The sequence below is a fragment of the Spermophilus citellus genome (assembly GCF_964194105.1).
Source record: "Spermophilus citellus genome assembly, chromosome: 11".
Classification (NCBI taxonomy): Eukaryota; Metazoa; Chordata; class Mammalia; order Rodentia; family Sciuridae; genus Spermophilus; species Spermophilus citellus.
In genome coordinates this window covers 38,261,893-38,285,487 of record NC_138192.1, presented here as the reverse complement: position 1 = coordinate 38,285,487, position 23,595 = coordinate 38,261,893, and the positions used below count along the sequence as shown (strand labels likewise).

General features: G+C 35.2%; 1 protein-coding gene across 10 annotated transcripts in view; it reads left to right on the top strand.

Moving 5' to 3' along the window:
• Window positions 1–23,595, top strand: part of WDR33 (WD repeat domain 33) — a 113,040-nt gene that overhangs the window by 36,764 nt on the left and 52,681 nt on the right. For 7 of the 10 annotated variants that reach the window (XM_081261837.1, XM_081261839.1, XM_081261840.1 and 4 more), the window contains 6 exons: window positions 5,851–6,077; window positions 6,929–6,997; window positions 7,977–8,081; window positions 10,279–10,374; window positions 10,558–10,709; window positions 12,365–12,462. In XM_081261837.1, the coding sequence (XP_081117963.1) occupies window positions 5,874–6,077; window positions 6,929–6,997; window positions 7,977–8,081; window positions 10,279–10,374; window positions 10,558–10,709; window positions 12,365–12,462 (724 nt within the window). In that variant the 5' untranslated portion in view covers window positions 5,851–5,873. The other 3 variants (XM_081261842.1, XM_081261838.1, XM_081261841.1) reach the window with 3 other exon arrangements.

Sequence of the window (23,595 nt, the reverse complement as noted above, 5' to 3'; positions counted from 1 at the left end):
TAATACATTTTATGATGAGTCTAGTGGTGGCTTTAGTCAAGATGATTGTATTTTATAAGAAATGTGCGTAGTGGCACGTGACACGCCTCTAATCGCAGTGGCTGGGGAGGCTGAGGCAGAAGGATCACGAGTTCAAAGCCAGCTTCAGCTAAAGCGAGAGGCTAAACAACTCAGTAGATCCTGTTTCTAAATGAAATACAAAATAGAGCTGGGGATGTGGCTCAATCCCAAGCTCAATCCCCAGTACCATGAATGAATGAATGAATGAATGAATGAATAAGATGTGACCACAGTTGACCCCAGGCTCAATCCCCAGTACCATAAATGAATGAATGAATGAATGAATGAATGAATGAATAAGATGTGACCACAATTGAATGATAAGCATAATTCTCAGAAATTAGTAAATAATGAATGCATTATGTTACAAAATCATGAGTGGGTAAAAAAGTTCTATTCAAATTATAAGATAAAGTAGTGTATTTTAATGTAACTATAAAAAGTTTATTAATAGGCTGGGGATGTGGCTCAAGCGGTAGTGCGCTTGCCTGGCATGCCTGTGACCCGGGTTCGATCCTCAGCACCACATACAAACTAAGATTTTGTGTCTGCCAAAAACTAAAAAAAAAAAATAAATAAATATTAAAATTCTCTCTCTCTCTCTCAAAAAAAAAAGTTTATTAATAGAATTTCAGATGATATGATGTAGTTAATGTTTAATAATTATCACTTGTCAAGTTTTTTTTTTTTGAATAGCAAAGAGTATCTACAATAACTTTACCACTGAGTCACATCCCTAGCCTTTTTTGTATTTTATGTCAGGACAGGGTCTCACTGAGTTACTTAGGGCCTCGATAAGTTGATGAGGCTTGTTTGAACTAGCGGTCTGAGCCACTGGGATTACAGGTGTGTACCACCATACCTGGCTTCATATAGTTTTGTATGTGTCACAAATAATAGTGCCAGTGGTGAAGCCAGTTGCGAGAAGGTAGCTGTTTTTAATTGAACTAGATCTTAAAACATTTCACAAAAATGTGAAAAATAATGCTGATTTAATTGTTTTTAGGGAAGGGAAGATAGTCACTATAAGATATTAAAATGGACTTACTATAAAATTTATAAAGTGAATCAGTAACAATTTTATTTTTTAACCATCGTTTTTTGAACTCAGTGTCACTTTATCACTGAGCTACATCCCCAGGGTTTTTTTTTTTTTTTTTTTTTTTGTACCGGGATTGAACTCAGGAGTACCCAAAGACTGAGCCATATCCCTGGCCCTATTTTATATTTTATTTAGAGACAGGATCATGAGTTGGTTAGCACCTTGCTTTTGCTGAGGCTGGCTTTGAACTCAAAATCCTCCTGCCTCAGCTTCTCCAGCTGCTGGGATTACAGGCCTGAATTACTGAGGCTGACCTTGAAGTTGAGTCTCTTGCCTGAACTTCCTGAGTCTCTGGGGGTTCCAGGTGCATGCTACCATGCCCTGCTTATTACAATTTTAATTACTAATATGGCAAATATCTATAAATACCTCAGTAAACAAAAATTCGGCAGGGATTTTCAATTTTTAAGGGTGAAGGGAGCCTGGCTAGGATTATATCTCAGTAGTAGAGCACTTGCCTACCTTACTGTAGGCCCTGACTTCCAGGCCCCATCTTCACCCCCACTGGTGGGGGGAGGGGGAAGAAAGGGGACCTAAGATGATACAAGTTTAATGACTTACTCTCATAGGGAAACTCCTTCAGAAGTAACCTAAAGTACTTAATCCAGAGGTTCCCAAATTTTGTTGTACTTTAAAATCACTTGGGAAGTCTTAAAGTATCTGCTGCCCAGTTCATACCCCTTGTCATTAAATCAGAATGAAAACGGCTTGCTTTATTTACTTATTTATTAGATTGTGATTTGATTGCAACTTGTAGCAAAATTTGGAGACGCTGGCTTTGACTCAGACTTTTATGTTTGGATTCTTATTCCTGATTTTGGAGGTGACTTTATGGTTTAATTACCTTATTTAGAAAATATTACATAGTTTTTATCTGGTTTTTGCTGAGGCAAATTCAGAAATCCCTTGAGAATTAATTTGTCAGGTTTTTTTTAAACCTCTCAGCTACCTGTCCAGCCTCCTTTGCCCAGTTTTTATTGGCTAAAACAGGTGTTAAAATACAATCCAGTTAAGAAAAATAGTGTAAAATGGAAAACCTTGCTTTGCATGCTGATGAAAGGGAATAAAACCATACCCAGTAATCCACTGAAAACTGTTGGTGGTACAGATTTCTCTATCACAGAATTGCACTTGAAATACTGAGTTGTTACTTATATTTAAGAAGTCTGATTTATTATAAGTTGTGCTTTTGAAATGGCACATTGAAGTCATTGTTAAAGCCCAAGTTCAAAGTAACATGCAGAATATTGACAGTCATTTGATGTACATATTATACAAACTTCTTTCAGTTTTACTTGTACTCGCTTGTGTGTGTGCATACAGTTCTGTAGTTTTATCATATGGATTATATGTTCTGATATGTTTTACTGTATATTTGTGTATCTGTTACCATAGTCTAGTTTAACAGTTCATTACTACAAGAGATCTTTTGTAACCACACCTGTGTACCATTTCTGACTCCTGGTGACCACTATTCCTTTCCCCATTTCTGCCATTTCTTCATTTCATAAATGTCATATAAATGAAAGCATATAATATATGACTTTTGCATAGATTCATGTATCTACTATCACGATCAAGATATAGAATTGTAAGAACTTTTAAAGACTTAAACAGCTTCCTTGTTGTCATTTAAAAGACTAAATATTCTACTAATTTTTTTCAGCCTCTATATTATTAAATGTTTGTACTTTGAAGAGAAAAAAATATTGATCATTTTGTTACTGGCCTAGTCCTAGTCATGTAGATCCCTCAATGTTCAGTGATATATTAGGCATCAGATTTCTTTTAGGAAAAAAAAATTTAAAAATCTCTTTTAGGTTAGATTCTCAGACCAGAACCTAATGTACTGGAGATAATCTAAAACAGAGGTTCCCAGGCTGAGGTTCTAAAACTGGGGGCCAGGAATTTAATGTTAGTGTGAATCTCAAAACTTTCGTCATTATTTTTTAAAATATTATTTAGTTGTCAGTGGATCTTTATTTTTTTTATTTATATGTGGTGCTGAAAATCGAACCCAGTGCCTCACATAGGCAAGTTCGGTACCACTGAGCCACAACTGCAGTCCAACTTTCATTGTTTTTAAGAGCACTACAGTGATTGTATTTGTTATCCTAGCAAGTTAATAAACTACTAATCTGGGCTGGGGTTGTGGCTCAGTGGCAGAGAGCTTGCCTCTCACATGTGTGGCACTGGGTTCGATCCTCAGCACCACACAAAAATTATATATATATATAAATAAAGATGTTGTCCTTGTATAACTAAAAAATACTAAAAAATAAACTACGAATCTGCTTTCAGTTAAAACTCTGTTATCTTAGTTTGCTTGTGTTGACCAGATGCTTTGATTAGTAGAAATTTTGGATTTGATAACTGGTGTCATAGTTACTATGGGCTAGGCACTGTGCCCATACTAGATAGAGGTTATATGTGGTTTTCTTTTGCTTATTGATATACAGTGGTAGCAGAAATTAAGAACAGTTCTTTTCTTTCAAATGTGCACTATTCATATATTCTATTTTTTTTTAATCTTCAAGGTTGCTTGTCAACCCTTTTGATTTCAAGAACCACCAATAGGATATAATTTTTGGTTTAAAGAAAAATTGCTACTTTATACTTCAGGCCTGTTTATGATCCTTCAGGGTGTGGGATTTTTGGCTTTGTTTTGTTTTTGAAGCCAGAGCCTCCTCTCTAACCTCAATTTACTTGAAAGCTCATTGTACTAAATTGTATGAAGCAGTTAGTAAGTTGATTTTGGATCACATTTGTGGAATTAGTTGATTTTTAGCTAGTTCATTTTACTGTAAGAAATAGACCGTATTCCTGTTTTTAGTTGGATTGTATTCTAGCTCTAGTATATTTTGAAGTCAGGTATTGTGATGCCTACAGCATTGCTTTGGCTTCTCTGGGTCTTTTATTCAAATAAATTTTAGGACTTTTTTTGTTATAGTTCTGTAATAATGTCATTGGTATTTTGATGGGAATTACATTGAATCTCTGTATTGCTTTTGGCAGTATGGCCATTTTAACAGCATTAATTCTGCCTGTCAACATGGAAGATCTTTTCATCTTCTTGTGTCTTTTTCTAGTTTGAATTATCTTTGTTAAGAATACTTTCCTATTCAATCTACGTTATCCCCAAAGTTGAGGTTTTGTTAGTCCTTGTATGTAGTTTTTGTTACCTTAACTAGATGTTTAGGTTCTGTAAATGAGTGAATTGTTTAGCGTTTTCTAAAATGTGAAAGTTGTCATGACTTTTTTTGAGGTGGCAGTGGTGCTGTTTTTTGATACTGGGAATTTAACCCAGGGGCACTTTTCCACTGAGTCATATCCCCAGCTCCCCGCCCCCCCCTTTTGAGATAGGGTCTTGCTAAGTTTCTAAGGCTGGTCTTGAACGTGTGATCCTTCTATCTTAGCTTCTTGAGTTGTTGGGATTACATGCGTGTGCCACTGTGCCCAGCTGTCCTAACTTTTCTTTTAAGAAAAGCATTTACATTTTTTGCCCATCCAGTTTTATGTTCAACTGTAAATCATAGTATATGACTATGACTATAAAAAGAAAAAAAAAAAGGTACTTTGTGAGTAGTTGGGACTAGAAGCAAAATTATAATGCAGACATGGACTTGAGCACACGATCATGGATAATTAAGTGTGTTTTCCAATTTGTTCAATAGATTAGTCACTAGATTGGCTAAAGGAATAAGTATTTCATACAAAACAGTATCTTTGAGTGAAAAGAGTCCTTGAGGTTATCTATAGTAGCCTCAGTTTTACAAATTGCCACATAACTTAATGGTTTGCACGATGTGGAGCTGAAGCATATAAAGCATATATGAAGCCTGATCACTGTATGGTGAGGTGGTTTGTTTTGTTTAATTTAGGGGTGACTCTTCATTTGAAATGCAATTGTATTTTTTTCTTTTCTTCATGCCGAATCTATTTCTGGAATACAAGTAGTACTTGGGTATTTAGGGAAAAGTTTTTCTGTATATGTTTATGTATTTATTTTTATGTGGTACTCAGAATCTAACCCAGTGTCTCACATGAGCTAGGCAAGTGCTCTACCACTGAGCTATGATCCCAGCCCTCAAGAAAAAGTTAAAGGCCTTTTTTTTCAGTACAGTTTTTCTGGTGGTGGTGGGGGTCAGTACTGGGGATTGAATCCAGGAGCACTGAGCCACATCCCCAGCCCTATATATAGAGACAGGGTCTCACTGAGTTCTTAGTGCCTTGCCATCGCTGAAGCTGGTTTTGAACTTATAATCCTCCTGTCTCAGCCTCCTTAGTCACTGGGATTACAGGTGGGCACTACCTTGCCTGGCTCAATGCAAGTTTTACTCAACAAATTGTTTTGCATTTGACCTCAGTCATTTTCCTCATATTTGTACAGAAGAGGTTTTAATTGTATCTCTGTGTTTTATACCTAGTAACTGTTTTCAAATGTATAAGTGGTCTCTGCCACTCATTTCATATTTATTTTAAGTAGATTGATTGAAAAGTAAAAATGATATATATTATAAAAGGGGGAAAAGCATTAAAAAATGTGCATTTAAAAATGTTTTCATGGGCTGAGGATGTTGCTCAGTGGTAGTGCTTGCCTAGCAAGTGCAAGGCCCTGGGTTTGATCCTTAGTACTTGCTGGAAGGAGATTGCTGATATTGAATGAAAGTACTTTTTTCCTGTCCTAGTGTACTAGAAGGAAAACATCACCATGGCCACAGAAATTGGTTCTCCTCCTCGTTTTTTCCACATGCCACGGTTCCAACACCAGGCACCTCGACAACTGTTTTATAAGCGACCTGACTTTGCACAGCAGCAAGCAATGCAGCAGCTTACCTTTGATGGAAAACGAATGAGAAAAGCTGTAAACCGAAAAACCATAGACTACAATCCATCCGTAATTAAGTATTTGGAGGTAAGATAACCAAATTTTGGTTTCTTGAAAGTTGCCTGAATGTAGAGAAGTAAGTATACTTGTATTGCTTGAATTAGTTGGGTGAACTGTAATTTCAGATGAAGCCACATAAAAAGGGCCTCACTTTACCTCAATTCACTTTTTAAAAAATTGGTGCATGATTAATCTTTTGCAAAATTATTTAAGGTAGAACTTCACTTTAGAAATTGACTTTGTTCTCGGACTGGGGTTGTGGCCAAATGGTAGTGTGTTCGCCTAGCATGCATGAGTCACTGGGTTGCATCCTCAGCACCACTTAAATATAAAGATATAATAAATATTGAGTTTGTTCTCAAAGTTCATAACAGATCAAAATAAGGTACTTTAATATTCAGGCCAACCTTAAAGCATTTGTTAAACCTCCAGTGTATATGAAATAATAAGAGACTTCTAGTTGTAAAAAGGACTCTAATTAAGGTTGAGATCCTATTATAGGGTGGAAGCAACTCTGAGATGGTAAATAAAAGCAAGGTAGGGGTCAGCCTAAACTTCTATCAGCCCTACTTTTTTCTTATTAGTTCTTTATTTTCCTTAACTTTCTAACATTACTGTTAATATTGATTGGTTTTTGGTCTGCTCTGGATTCTGTTTTAGAAAATAACTTTTTTTTTTTTTTGGTGGTTCTGGGATTGAACCCATGGCCTCATACATGCTAGGCAAGCACTCTGCCACTGAGATACACCCCCAGCCCTTAGAAAATAACATTTTTTGTTTTCTCCCCATTTAATATACCTTACATTTTGTTAATAATTAATTTCACATTGATAATGAGACCTATACTTATTAACTGATCTGTTTGTTTATTTTAACAGAATAGAATATGGCAAAGAGACCAGAGAGATATGAGGGCAATTCAGCCTGACGCAGGTTATTATAATGATGTAAGTATAAGACAGGTCATATAAGCTGAATAAAAATTTCTTTGCTTTGACATTTAAGCCTAAAAATAGGTGAATTCAAGTTCACAATGTTCTTTTCTTTCTACATTTTTATAATTATACTAAAAGGTTTCTGAAAGGGTAATGTAACACATTTGTATGAATCATGGATTATATTTTGTCTCTATTTAAATATTTCTTTTATTAAAAGACATGATGGATGAACTGTTGATTTGGGATGTAAAGCAGTGTTCAACAAAATATTGAACCAAAAGTCTTGTAATAGGAAAGTTAATTTAAGACTTGAAACTTAAAATTTTAAATTTCAAAATTTTAAACTTTAAACCCAGTGTGAACATGTTTAATGGAGTTGACTTTAAGAAGTAATCAAGAACATCTGATAATCTGTGATGGGATTTGTTTAATAATAACTGGTGTTTACCCTCCCATATCTCACTTTTCTTCTTTTAATTAACACAAACTAGTTATATTACAATAGTGGGGCTTTTCTGAGTACCAGGGATTGAGCTCAGGGGGTGCTCAACCACTGTGTAGCCACATCCCCAGTCCTTTTTTGAACTTTATTTAGAGACAAAGTCTCACTGAATTGGTTAGTGCCTCCCATTTGCTGAGGCTGGCTTCGAACTCACAATCTTCCTTTTATTACAATAGGTTTTAAAAAGTCTTGTAGTCCTGAATTCATCCTTTACCCTCCCCTCCCACCTCTCCTTTCCCAAAAGTGTTTTACCACTGAGCTGCACCCCCAACTCATTTTATTTTTTAAATTTTGAGACAGGGTCCCCCTAAGTTGCCCAGGCTGCCCTCAGATTTGTGATCCTTTTGCCTCTCAGGCATTTCGAGTTAAATGTGTGCGCCACCAAGCCTGCTCTGAATTTTAGACGCTGAAATTACCTTGCCATGGCCTGGTTTCTGCCCTGAGTGTAATAAGGACCTCTGAAAACACAGTTTTCTTGTTTTGCAGCTGGTTCCACCTATAGGAATGTTAAATAATCCTATGAATGCAGTAACAACAAAATTTGTTCGGACATCAACAAATAAAGTAAAATGCCCAGTATTTGTTGTCAGGGTAAGTATTCTGTTGGATAATTATTTATGTTTTGAAAAATTAATCCTGTGTTAGTCTGAGAATGTATTTGACAAAACAAAAATCAAATGTTAACTTAAATGTGGGTCTGGGATAATAATTAGTTTATTTTTCATAAATTTTAACTTGAAATAATTATTTATCCAAAGTGTCCACATTTAGTAAACTGACTTTTCAGTTTTAATTGTTTTTCTTCATATTGCAGTTTCCTTAGATATAAAGTTACAGACTTATCCTTCAATAAGAATGCTTTTGTTACTTGAGAAAAGCAGCACCCTGAGTAAATGAAAAATCCCTAGGTGTTAATAGTTACAAGGAAGGAAAATGCATGAATGTAACTGAAGAATTGTGTGGTTCATACTTGTCAGCTCCATGAAGGAATATAGTAGATACTCAATACACTTTCACTGAAAAAAAAAATTTTTTTTAAAAATTATTTTGTAGTTGTAGATGGACAGCATACCTTTATTTTATTTGTTTATTTTATGTGGTGCTGAGGATTGAACCCAGTGCCTCACATGTACAAAGCAAGTGCTTTGCCACTGAGCTACAGCCCCAACAATGAAATTTTAAAATATAGTTTTACAGTCAGTCATGAATTCACATGGCTTAAAAATTTAAAATTTTGAGGGATTTGTAGTAAAACATTTTCTCATCTCCATTTTCCAGGCATTCAGTTAATATTCCTGTAGATGATAGCATAATAATATTCTTTGTATTTTGATTATTCCATTTCCTAAAAATGTACTTGTTGATTAGCTGTATTCAGAGTTGTACGATGATTAATAGTCAACATTGAGCAAACAACAATTGAAAAATAAAGTACGGGCGGGGGGGAGAAGAAAAAAGAGTCATGGCAGATATTAATGGCAAATTAAGAGAATAAGCAGATTTGATATTTAAGAGGTATGCAGATAGAAAGGAGACCTGGGAGGGACTGAAAGATGCTAGTTTGAGCTACATAGAAATTGTTGCAGTTGGTCTTAAGCCTCCTATTTGCTTTAGATACCTAAGGCAATAGAAATATCATTAAAGATCATTTTTGTGTAAGTAGAACCAACTAGTATATCGTATATTTTTTTTTATCAAGAGATTTGGTCAGTGGGTTGTACTGTACAGCTAATTTTAATATCCTTCTTTTAAAAAGAAAACACAGAAAACCTAAAGATATTAAGAAATGAACACTGCAGTTTCTGTATCTAAAGTTTAATTGTAAGCATTGTTGACTGATAGTAATGGGAAAGTAGGCGGATATCATTCATAATAATCATAAATCTTGATTTATGATTTATATAGATAAGCAATAAAACCTCAAATTGTCACATATTTGTGTAATTTACCAAATAGTGTTCATTTTATGTATTTTGTCTTGCTATTTCTATAGGTTTACTTCTATTTTTTAAGTCTTTGACATACTTTTTGTTTTGGAAAAAAGGATTGTTATTTTGAGATTTTATTTATTTACATCCTGTAAGGAAAATTAGTTTGTAATCCATTGTATAGACTTGGAAAAACAAAACAAAAAGAACACTGTGAATGTTTTGAGTTATGTAGCTCATCACAGATTTGGTTCATATGCATATTGTAAATTAAAACATTTGTAATATTAGTTGTGGTTTTAATGGTTTGGGAGTAGATCAGCATAAGACTTGGCACTGTGAATGGCAGAGAGCTTAACCCAATATTTTGAGTATGTTTATTTGCAGAAGACATTTGGTACCCTTAACTTGGTACTTACTATTGTTATTTTTAAAAAAAAATTTTTTTAAATAAAACACTGATAACTTTCTGCCTGCATTAGTTGTGTAGCAGTTCTAAGACATCAACTCTTTCATTAGTTGTTGAATTTTTTTGGTGACCAACAACCTTATTTATGTTAATATACTATGTAGCCTAGGAATATGGTGCATTTTATTTTGAAATGCTTTTTAGAGTGCATAGGTGCTTGTAATTTAGTGTGTATTTGTTTCTTCATAATGTACTTTCCCGCATGGTGTTAATACAGGTTATTTTCTGACAAAATACCTGCTTATAAATGGAGCTCCACTAAGTGAAAGTATTGTCAACTTAATATTGATTACTTGATGTGTTAAAAAAAAAACAAACACCTTTGTAAATTAAAAAAAAAATGAGTGAAGTTGCCCATGTGTAACCTGTCATTTTTTTTCCTCCTCCACAGTGGACTCCAGAAGGAAGACGGTTGGTCACTGGAGCTTCTAGTGGAGAGTTCACATTGTGGAATGGACTCACTTTCAATTTTGAAACAATATTACAGGTAATACTAATCATCAGTTGGTAGCTCATGCTGTGGTACTGTAAGGAATCTGAGATTGGCACTTACTCACATTGTGAAAGTTTACAGTTGGATGATTTATTGTTGAGTTAGTACATGCTCCTATAAGCCTTTGATCATATGTTATTTGAGATAGTAACTTACAGATATTTTCTTTTTTCCCAGGCTCATGATAGCCCAGTGAGGGCCATGACTTGGTCACATAATGACATGTGGATGTTGACAGCAGACCATGGAGGATATGTGAAATATTGGCAGTCGAACATGAACAACGTCAAGATGTTCCAGGCACATAAGGAGGCGATTAGAGAGGCCAGGTTTATACACAATATACCATTTTCTGTAGTCCCTATTGTCATGGTTAAATTATTCTCTAAGTGTATTCTGGGTGCAGAGATGCATGGGCTCTGTCAGATTCTGGGAAACTTTCTGCACCCTATAAACACAATATTTTTCCTTGTTTTCACACATTCACCATTTTGCTGGCACCTTTCTGAAGTAGTGTTGTCCTGGTATCAGCCTTTGCAATATGTTAGAGATGTATTGTCTGCCGCATTTTGCACTGGTTTTCTCTTTTCATTTATGGTTAATAATGTGTATACGTTATTCCTTTTTATTATCTACTGTGTAAGACAAGAATATTTCATTCCAAATAAAGAATTCAGTCTTTAATCATACAACTGAATAAAATCTAAAGCCTTCAGAAAACACCTTCAGAATTCACACAAATTACAAGAAAAAAAGGCTTAAGTGAAGACCTGGTTGGCTTGGCTATGCCATGACTTCAAAAGGAAAGTATAGGACTATAAACCCTCACAGATAACTCTCTGGATGTGGCAAACATTAATGGGTTAATGAATGGGTTCTTCAAGCTTTGCAGCTCTAAGCAGACCTTTGTCAAGAAGACTCTAGGACCTTCTAATTCTCTGTTAACATCAGCTGTGCAAATGTATAATAAGTGGAGTTTAATATTTTCAGTGAGTTGTATGTTTTACATATCAATGAGATATGTATAGTAAAACTGGGGGAAAAAGTTACAAAAAGAAGCCTGAAGAATTGCTGCAGCCTCAGAATAAAGTTAAGCAGCATTCTTTAAGGTTGTGCCACCTATGTGTGAGAGGAGGTTGACTCTATGGAAACACCATCCACTGCAGTCACTTGTTTCTATTTTCAGAATCACAAAAATTGTTGGATATATGTGCTTCTGCTTTATAGATTTGACCTTAGTGTCATGCCCATAATTGGAGTTTTCCCAGTTGGTCCTTTCTTTAAGATTCAGAAGTTCAAGGGAATTCTTAGAGTTGAGATCAACTCGATGGTCTTTCACTACTGGGAAGTAAAACTGGCTTCCTTTTTTGCAACAGATTCTTTGGCTTTAAACACAAATTTGAATGTCCCTATTTTAAAGTTTTCCTCCAAGGGTACAACATTCATTTGCTAGCTTGGCAGGAAGATGTGAACATTTTTCCACAGCTCTTTTAAATAAATGAGAAACATTGTATGTAGGAATGTTTACAATTTGATCTTTAGTAGCTTGCTCTTAAGTTTATCATTCCACAAAGTGTCTGAGACAGAAACTGATGTGGTTTTTTTGAACAGTATTCCTGTGTGATTTAAATGACTATATGCAGGAATATTGTACAAATATATTGAGTTTCAACACTTAAAACAGCTCCCTTTGTTTTGCTGGTATGGTTGGAAATACGCTAAGAGGAGCATGGGTAGCATTAGGACAATACACTGCTAAAATTGTGTGAATATTGATGATTGAAAACTGAAACAACTACTCGGTTGAAGTCTTCTTTTGATGAGATGCGTGTGTTGTCAACATTCTCTTTAAGGGCTTCTTCACTGGATACTTCCTTTCCTTTTTATAATGCAGCACAGTGTTTTTATTTTTCCCTGTCTGAGAAGCACAGATAATCTGTTAAATGCTGACTTCTTTCCCCTGCTGTGTGTCTTCACGTAACAGTTTCTCACCCACGGATAATAAATTTGCTACATGCTCTGATGACGGCACTGTTAGAATCTGGGACTTTCTTCGTTGCCATGAGGAAAGAATTCTCCGAGGTATGTGTACTAACAGTACTGATTAGAATATTTAAATAGGGAAGGCATTTGTGGTTAAATCATCACAATACCACAATAACAGCTTACATCTCCATTCAAGTTTTTCACATGTACACCATCTTAGTCAGGCTCTTTAAAGAAACCCAAACTCACTTTCTCTAGTTCACAAACATTTTATAGATTTTTACTACTAATATCTTTGAATTCTTTCAGCTTTAAATTAAATACAAGAGTCCCCTGTCATTTCTACCATTACTTGCTTGATTGTGTGTGTGTGTTTTTTTTCCTCCCAGTACTGGAAAGTGAATCCAAGACCTTATACATGCTATTCAAGTATTTTACCATTGATATACATCCCCAGCCCTCCTTGCTTAACTTTATGCCTCTTTTAGGGCTGTATTCCTTTTCTTGTCTTGTACTCAAGATAACTTTCTCAACATACTCACACTGTAGTCTTGTTCTTTCTTTTTCCTTTTCCCTCAGTACTAAGAAGTTAACCCCCAGGGGCACTCAGAACTGAACTGCATCCTTTAACCCTTTTTATTTTTTATGTAGCTGGAATTAAAGGCATGCACCACTCTCCTTTCATCTCCAGGAAGTCTTCTTGCAAAAATAAATTAGCCCCCAAAAGAGAGGTCTCAACAACTACACTTCTCAGTGTTGATTTATTTAGCGGAACATATATTTGTATGACATTGCCCATATGTAGATTGGGAAGGATTGCTTATTTACATTTATTGATTCCATAATTACAATAAACCTATATGAATTACTTTTACCCTATAAAAATATATATTTTCACCTGGGCCATTTTTCATTACTGTGTTAGTTTATTGGACTTTATAAAGTGGGACTTAAAATATTAAAGTTTGCCAATGCCAAAATATTAGCATTTCATCAACATCATTTATATGAGTTCAGTAGCATTAGAGTTAGGGAATTATCTGTTACATATATGCAGTAAAAACATCACAACAACAGTATTATCCTTCCAATTAAATCCTGTTAGTTTATTCTTTCCTGAAAAGGTAGTATTTTCAGTTGCTTAGTTTAAATCCATACTGGCCATATCCATGATTTCAGTGTGCCACTAAAGTAACATCTTCCTCTGATACATAATTGCAGAGTAGGAGAATAGGTGTTACAGATACTGGGTGTTAGGAAATTCCTATTCAAGAGATTCCCCTTTATGTTAAAGAGGCAGCAGAGTTAGTTGTCTTGATGGATTTATAAGTTTTTTTTTTAAACAACTTTTCGAGCTTTATTTGCAACATATGATAATGATTTCTAGATAAGAAAAGGACCTTAGTGATATTTTAACCCATATTCTGAGCCAGTGTTTTTGATCCCATTTACCTTTACTTTCCTGACTTTGCATATTTGTATAGATTCATCCACAGGACTGTGTTACTATAGCTAGCATAAGGATATGGAGCCTATCATATGCTCATGTGTATGATAGGTATGTGCCCATCACGTACTCAGCATGAATGTCATTTTATTGTATAACTTGAGAACAAGATGGATTATTTAAAGTCATCTCTTCTGAGTTATATTATGGATGAGCTCCATGACCCAGAAGGTTTAAAGTGACATGTTGATAGTAAAATAGGTTCAGATTCAGAGCTAGAATCTTTTGTCACTTAATTCTATCTTAATGCCATACTAATGTATATTTTCTTACTGTTACTTAACAGTAAGTCTTAGATGTTATAAAGAAATAAGACAAAGAACATTTTCTATGTTTTGGATGTCTTTAGAAGTATAGAGGTAATAATTCTATTTAATATAATTCTAAGGGATCAGAGCAGTTAATTTTATAATGGACTATACTGACAGGTCTGATCTGAAGGTCCTCTGCTTTTACCAATGTAGAAAATCTATTATATGATAACATTTTTCAGTTTTTTTATGCCAGTGAAAAGTTATTCAATTTTGCAGCTGTTTTAAAATAGTACTTAAGAATTTCCCCCTGAAATTTAGAGTATATTGGAAATATTAGCTAGTAATTAAATATTTTCAGATTTTATTTCAGGTAAATTTAGATACAAGTTAAGAGGATACTGAATGATTACCTATTAAAATATTTAGTGTAACTTAAAATATACTAATGTGTATATTAAACGAGTGTTGAGTTTTATATATAAGGACCCTTCCTTCTTTCCTTCTTTTTTTATTTGGTGTTACTAGGGATTGAACCCAGGGTCTTGTACATGCTAGGCAAGTTCTCTGTAGCTATTTTGCCAGCCAGCACCCATTTTCTCCTACATGCCTTTAAAAAAATAATAATAATTTTTTAGTTGTTAATGGACCGACCTTCCTTCCTTCCTTCCTTCCTTCCTTCCTTCCTTCCTTCCTTCCTTCCTTCCCTCCCTCCCTCCCCTACCTACCTACTTACTTACTTACTTACTTACTTATTTATATGTGAGGCTGAGTACCCTGGGCCTCACACATGGTAGGCAAGTGCTATACCAGTGAGCTGCAACCCCAGCACCCCCAACCCCCCCCCCCCACATGCCTTTTTTAGATAATATCTTACTAAGGCCTTGAATTTGTAGTCCTTCAGCCTTTTGAGTCACAGAGATTAGGTGTCTGCCACCATGTCTGGCAAGGGCTTTTTATTTTAGGTTTTTACTATGGAAATTTCATATATGCCGTGTTTCTGTCCACAAAAAATTATAATGAATCTTCGTGTGCTTTTAGGATTCATATTTTGGCTTATTGATGTCTTGCTTCCTTGAACAAAATATTCTACTGGCTTTATAATCATAATTGTTTGTTAATACCTCAAGGAGTGAGACAAATATGAATATACTAAACTAAGTTGATTGTATCATCCAATAGTTCTGATACCAAGTCTGCTGTAGAAGAGTTAGTAGAGTCCAGTTATCCATTTTCTTTCTTTCCTCCCATTTGTAAATTTTACAAATCTAAGAGATTTGCTGTCCTCCACTTGGTGGGTTGGGAATCAGAGGGATGGTAGATATATAGTTGTCTCAAGGATGGCATGAAACTATTCAAGTAAAGTTAGAGGAGAACTCTACTTAGCTCTACTTGGATAAAGAAAATTGGATCAAAGTCAAATAGTGACTGGGTGTTCTAACCTTTTGAAGTGTTAGCTTTCCAATATTAAGGGTGATGCTTGTTGTCCACATAGATTTTAGCATCTGGCAGGCAAGCATATCCTTTGCATTGTTCATTTGTACATCAGGCCCTAACTTTTAAAGTTAAGTATTTTAAAAATTCAAGAACACTCAAAGGGAGTTTTGGATTTATATAGTACAGCACTTTTTTTTTATCACATACTTATGTTTTCTGCATCATCCCTAAAAACCAGTCTTGTACTTAAAAAAAAAAAACACAAATAAACAATTTCAGTGACATAGTATTCACAACCTCATACACCCCCCTCTTGGTTTTAGACAGCTCTAATTTTCAGAATGTTCTTCTCTTATATCAGAAATCAGCTTCTCACAACTTGTCTTGCCTGTGAAATACCAAAAAAAAAAAAAAAAAGAAAAAGAAAAAAAGAATGAATCACACAGTCTCTTTTACAAGGAGCAGCACATTAAGCATTCAAATATAGCAGTCATGTCTTCTGTGCTGTATTTCAGCTTTAAGCATACAGTGTTCTTATACCAGAGCCATGGTTCCCATACTTTTGAGCTCAGAATTTACCATTGCTTTATAGTGTCATTTCTGAGATTGTTCTTAACACTTTTTGGAAAAGGAGGAAGTTATACAAGAGAAAAGTAATGTTTTCTAAGTTTTAAAATGGACATAGTTGTACTGTTGAGAGATTTGCTATGCAAAAGGATTTGTTGGTTGATTTATAGTTTGAAAAAAATAGACATTTATGAAATTGAATACACTGCAGCATGAGAACACCATGTGTATGTCCAGCACTATAGACACATGTGTAAATCACCAGAGTTTGCACATATTTGTCCTTCTCTCCTCCCACCTCCTCTCCCCCCATATAAATTAAGGCAGTCAGTTTGTGGACTGGGATTCAGAAACACCAAGAGAATATTAAGACTTTATCACTTTAGGTTACTGATATTTGTGCATTTGTAATAGCATCATTAGACTATATACTTAGATATTATGAGCATATACTATATGCAAACTCTCTAGATAGAAGATTTTTTTGTATGGTATGGACCCCCCCCACACACACTTCTTAAAGTTTTGTAGGTAAAGTAAGAAATTATCACTAAGTTTGAAGACGTTGGATAAACATGGGAGAAGAGTTATGTTAGAGGTACACTGTTGCCAACTTAGGAGGGAAGCAGATCACTTCCTGCTAGAAGGTTGAAAATATGGAATCAGAATACTGAAAGAATTTTTTTTTTTGCCAATTTAAAATACTGTTTTATTTAAGGCATTGCATTTTCACTCAATTATAAAGTGCGATGTTTTACTTCCTTTCTCTGTGCACATATTCCATATTCAAGTAGTGATAGGGCCCTGTAATTTACCATAGCAGCTCAACTTTAAAACTGCCATGGAATGAGAGGCATTACACTCTTAAGAGTTTATACTTTTACCCACTTCCTGTTTGTGTATTGGAATTGGGGGTGGGGGTTTGTTTTCAATGCTGGGGATTGAACCCAGAGCCTTGCTATTAGTGTGCTAGGCAAATGTTCTACCACTGACCTACATTCAGTTTTATCTATCTGTGTATCTATCTATCTATCTATCTATCGATCGATCTATCTATCTATCTATGTATCTATCTATCTATCTATCAGTTATTGGCGGACACAACATCTTTGTTTTTATGTGGTGCTGGAGGATCGAACCCGGGCCGCACGCATGCCAGGCGAGCGCGCTACCGCTTGAGCCACATCCCCAGCCCCACATTTAGTGTTTTAAAAGGAATGTCAGCATGGATTTAGTGTCTCCCTGAGCTGTACCAACAGAATTATGAAGTAAAAATTTTAATGGGGAAGAGAAGGTATGGGGCAGAGGGAACTGATTAAGTCTTCCATTTAATAGTCTTTTATAAACCTGTCCATATAGGTTTAGAACATAGGACATACTTACTACGAAAACATTGAACCACAGTGAACTGTTCAAACTGCAAATGGGCTATAGGTATTTATTTTCTAGTTTATGTAAATACACTGAAGGACTTATTCAGGAGGTAAGGTTTGTTTTCATATTTGAAATGTAGCACAGAGAAGAAACGAAGCCTGAGTACTCACTACACAGCTTAAAAAGTCTCTGCGCTCCTTCCTGATTATACTTGACTGTTATTTTTACTAAATGGGATAAATTCTGCTACAGAGATCTTTTGGTTCAGCAGTATGTTTTTGAACTGTGTAAAGTTACTTTCACACAACCTCCATGTACTGAGAAACTGTGGTTTGCTGTTCATTGGAAATAATTTTATTTATTGAAGTACTTATTTTTATAAGATCTTACAAAACATTCTCTTTAAGGTAAAAAACAAAAATTCTCTGCTTCCTTTAAAGTTTGGGTCATAGCAGAATAACTCCATCCACAGACACGTCGCTTTTTAATATTAAAAGCATTTCAGGTACATCTCATTTAACCATACAGACAACCATGTGGATCCATTTTACATATAGAGACCTGTTTTCTTCTCTGTAGTTCCTTATTTTGAGGAAGAGTTTATGTGACTCTTCTCTGCTCTCCTGAAAAGATTGGATTGTATTTGTGGTAGGTTCTCTTATGTAAATAATTACCTGGGTGTGTTATGGGGAGAAAGACTTAAAATAGCTTCTAAAACCATTTGAGGAAATTGGTGTAGTAGGGTCCTGAAATATTTTTTATTACATTCATGTTTTTATAGGAATTGTTTTAAATTTTTATGTTGGGCTTTGTTTTTTCCATCTCTGGGCTTACTTAAAATCTGGTATATAATATGCCAAAAATGTGTTGAAGAGAAATATGTGGTTTTCTTGGGATCCCAGAGATGCCTGCTGCTACCATAGGATCCAGTGTTTTAATTAAGAGTTAGGAGCCAGTACCAGATACTATTTTTTTATAAGTTAGTTAATTTTAATTAGGTTTATATGACAGCAGAATGCATTTTAATTCATGTACACAATTGCAGCACAACTTTTCATTTCTCTGGTTGTACGTCATGTAATATACATATGTGCAGTCATATATTTACCTAGGATAATGATGTTCATCGGGGCTGGGGATGTGGCTCAAGCGGTAGCGCGCTCGCCTGGCATGCGTGCGGCCCGGGTTCGATCCTCAGCACCACATATAAACAAAGATGTTGTGTCCGCCGAAAACTAAAAAATAAATATTAAAATTAAAAAAAATAATAAAAAAATAAAGGGTTTGTATAGGTCTGGAACATGGAAGGATGCAGAAAATATAGGACAGCATGCTTGGATGTAATTGTTTTCCTATAGAAAGAGAATGAAGTGTTCTGTGAGCTATTTGGTCTTCTCTTTGTTGAAATTGTGCCATGATTAGCTTATTGAAGTCATTACCTTTTTGGATGGGTAATTTGAATTAGGCTGTCTGTTAACACTAGTTTTGTTTTAGGGACCACCAATACCTGAAAGTCAAGCATGTGGACACATTTATTACAATAGATTAAATGGATAAGATTGATCTCATAAGGAGTTGTGGCCACCTTCTTTTTGTTGAAATATAAGATAACATTATTAACTCTTATTCAAAATATAGTGAATGTGAGCCTCAAAATCCTAGTCTTTAAAAATTTTTAAATATTTATATTTTAATCATTTATCTTAAGTTTATAGCATAATATATTTATACACATTTTTTTTATTTAGAGTGAGAGAGAGAATTTTTTAATATTTATTTTTTTTAGTTCTCGGCGGACACAACATCTTTGTTTGTATGTGGTGCTGGGGATTGAACCTGGGTCACATGCATGCCAGGCGAGTGCGCTACCGCTTGAGCCACATCCCCAGCCCCTTATACACATTTATATAGCTATCTAACCACCTCTAGAGAAGATGTAGAATATCTTAAGTAACCCAAAAATTCCTTCATGCCTTTTTCCCACTCTTAACATTTTATTAGGTAGTTTCCTTAGAATGAAAGATTTTTTTTCATTAAATTATTTTTCATTTCTCTCTGTTGTTCTCCAAGTTGATTTTGTGTGGTCTGACCAAGGGATGCCAACAAATTAGGATGATATTAAAATTAAAGAATGGGGCTGGGCTGTAGCTCAGTGGCATAGTGCTTGCCGTGCACGTGTGGCACTGGATCCAATCCGTAGACAACATAAAAAGAAATAAATGTATACTGTCCACTACAAACAAGCTTTAAAAAAAAAATAACATTTTTTAGTTTAATGATTTTTGAATTTAAATCCTGGTTCCTTCTTGAAGTCATATGGCATAGTATGCAGTTTTAAACATCTTTTTTGTAGGCCGTGAATGTTAAGTAAGTACTTCAAAGGTTTGGTGTTATTAATACTTCATAATTTTTTTCTAATGGTGTAATCAGATCTTTTTTTTTTTTAGTACGAGGTATTGAACTTTGGGACACTCGACTACTGCGTCACATCTCTAGCTCTATTTTGTATTTTATTTACAGATAGGGTCTCACTGAGTTGATTAGTGCCACTGGGATTACAGGCGTGCGCCACCATGCCTGGCTAATCACATCATTTTGTTTTCAGAAATTTATATAGACTATATCATGTACTTTATTATTATTGTTATTATTTTTGGTACCAGGGATTGAACCTAGAGGCGCTTAACCAGTGAGCCACATCCCATGAATGTGGGATCCCTACGGATTGGATCCAGATTTTATTTAGAGACAGGGTCTCACTGAGTTACTTTAGCACCTTGTTAAGTTTGCTGAAGCTGGCTTTGAACTCATGATCCTCCTGCCTCACCCTCTCAGCCCCTGGGATTACAGGCATGTACCACCATGCCCAGCATGTACATCTTTTTTTCAGGTGTATTATCAGTCTGACGTTTGAGGATATTATTAGTCTCACAGTTTGAATACTTTTAAAAAATTTTTGTTATATATGACAGCAGAATGTATTACAATTCATATTACACATATAGAGCACAATTTTTCATATCTCTGGTTGTACACAAAGTAGAGTCACACCATTTGTGTCTTCCTGCATGTACTTAGAATAATGATATCCATCTCATTCTACCATTTTTCCTACTCCCATGCTCCCTCCCTTGCCCTCCCTCCCCTTTGCCCTATCTAGAGTTCATCTAATTCTCTCATATTCCCCTACCCAACCACATTATGAATTAGTATTCTTAGAGAAACATTCTGCATTTGGTTTTTTGGGATTGGCTAACTTCATTTAGCATGATATTCTCCAACTTCATTTACCTGCAAATGCCATGATTTTACTCTCATTTAATGCTGAAAAATACTCTGTTGTGTACATATACCACATTTTCTTTATTCATTCATCTAAAGGGCATCTGGGTTCGTTCCACAATTTAGCTATTGTGAATTGTGCTGCTATAAACATTCATGTGGCAGTGTCCCTGTAGTATGTTGTTTTTAAGTTCTTTGGGTTTAGACCAAGGAGTGGGATAGCTGGGTCAAAAGGTGGTTCCATTCCCAGTTTTCCAAGGATTACAGTTTGAATACTTTATTTTTCATGGAAATGTAAATTACCAAAGGTCTTCTGGGTAAGATGAAATATTTATTTAAACAGATTCAAGAATATTTATTAGGCATTTTATTTGGTTTATTCAGTTCTAGCAGAGGAATCACTAAGTCAGTTGTTACAAAAGACCTTAATGAAGTTGGACACAGTGGTGCACACTAGTCTCAAATATTTGGGAAGGAGAATTTAAGTTTGAAGTCAGTCTGGGTGAACTTAGCAATACTCTGTCTCAAAATTTTAAAAAAGTAGCTCAGGTGTAGCTCAGTGATAAAGAATGTGCCTAGCATACATGAGTCTGTGGGTTTTATCCTTAGTACTGCAGAAAACAAGAAACCTTTTAAAATTGATTTGTGGGGTTTTGTGTTGTTTTGATACTGGTAATTGAACGTAGATTGCTTTATCACTAAGCCACATTTGCATCCCTTTTTATTTTATATTTTGAGACAGGTTCTTACTAAGTTGCCAAGGCTGCCTTGAACTTGCAGTCCTCCTGTCTCAGCCTCCTGAGGCTGGGATTACAGGCATGAGTCACTGTGCTCTGCCAGAATTGTTTTTAAAAAAATTAATTTATTTAATTTTTTGATGGGGAAGTGGTACTGGGGATTAAGCTCAGGGGCATTTGGCCACTCAGCCAAATCCCCAGCCCTATTTTGTATTTTTATTAGAGACAGGGTCTCACTGAGTTGCTAGCGTCTTGCTTTTGCTGAGGCTGGGTTTGAACTTGAAATCCTCCACTGGGATTACTGGCCTGTACCACAGTGCCTGGTTTATTTAATTTTTATGTGGTGCTAAGGATTGAACCTAGTGCTTCACACATACTGCACAAGCATTATACCACTGAGGCACATCACAGCCCTAAATATAGTTTTTGACTTTTCGTCTTAGACTTTTAAACAGTGAGAAATAAGATTATACTTTAATTTTTTTTTTCTCTTAGTTGTTGATAGATCTTTATTTTATTTATATGTGGTGCTGAGAATCGAACTCAGTGCTTCACACATGCCAGGCAAATGCGCTACTGCTGAGCCACAGTTCCAGCCCATGATTATGTGTTTTTTATTTAGGAAGCATGTATTAGAAATTAAACCCAGTGAAATGGGAAAAATTTGAAAGACAGTGTGAAGGAGGAGAGTTGCAGTCTTTGATAATAGAAGCAGGCTGAGCACTGTCATTGTTACAAATGGCAAAGTTTATCAATTTTTTAAATTTAGTCTTTTTAAAAAATATTTTATTAGTTGTAGTTGGTCACAATACCTTTATTTTTATTTGTTTTTATTTTTATGTGGTGCTGAGGATCGAACCCAGCGCCTCACTCGTGCTAGGCGAATGCTCTACCGCTGAGCCACAACCTCATCCCCTAAATCTAGTCTTTAGGGAGAGAATATACACAACATTATATTGTAGTGTCTCCATCATTATATCAGAATCACATTTGAATTAAATGTGCTAAATTAAATATGTGTGAAATAATTCTACATTTCTAAAATTTAAAAATTGAGAGATTTACAGGTGAGATTGGATTTAGTAGAAGGCTCGGCTTTCCTGTTAGGTTACTTTTAGTATGCAAGTACAGCTGAAAGAAAGAGACATTTTAAAATGGATCTTATGAGGGGCTGGGGATGTGGCTCAAGCGGTAGCGCCCTTGCCTGGCATGCGTGCGGCCCGGGTTCGATCCTCAGCACCACGTACAAACAAAGATGTTGTGTCCGCCGAAAACTAAAAAATAAATATTAAAAAAAAAAATTCTCTCTCCTCTCTCACTCTCTCTTAAAAAAAAAAAAAATAAAAATAAAATAAAATGGATCTTATGAATACTAGACCTTAATATCCTAATTCACCATATAGGATAAGTGAGACCCACCACTTCCTTTTCGCATCGTGAGTTACACAAACGTTATTTGTATAAATATCTTCTTTTGAACAAACTTGTGAACATTTTTTTTTTCAACTGGTTTTCATTACATCAAAGTCAGGGTTTTGAACTTAATGAAAGCATCAGAACATGAGTTTAAATCATTTCTCCTTCTGCTTGTTTAAGTTACCAAGTCTTCATGATCCATAAAAATTTAGTGGTAATGGCAATCTTAACAAGAGACATCAGCTTGTAATATATGCAACTCCAATAAAGGGGAGTGAAGGTGACAGTTTTCTGTCTCAGCCCAAACTCCCATATGTGTCAGTTCTTGAAAAATGAGACATGGAAGACAGCATTTGGGATCTTAGACTGAAGCTCCAAACTCATATCTCTGAAGGCCTGGGAAGGAAGCATTTGGATTTTGGAACAACAGGCTCATAATTTTTAAACAGTGCTCCCATACCCTAGGAGTGAAACCTTTCTGTTTTTTTGAAAGGTAGGAAATGGTGATTTTTTTTTTCTGTACCTCCACCCCTAGGCTTTTAAAAGCTCATCTTAGAGTTTGCAAAATGTGTTTTTGGCCTTTTTTTTTTCCAAATAGAGAGGCCTTCTTTTTTTTTTTTTTTTTTTTTTTTTTTTTTTTTTTTAAAGAGAGAGTGAG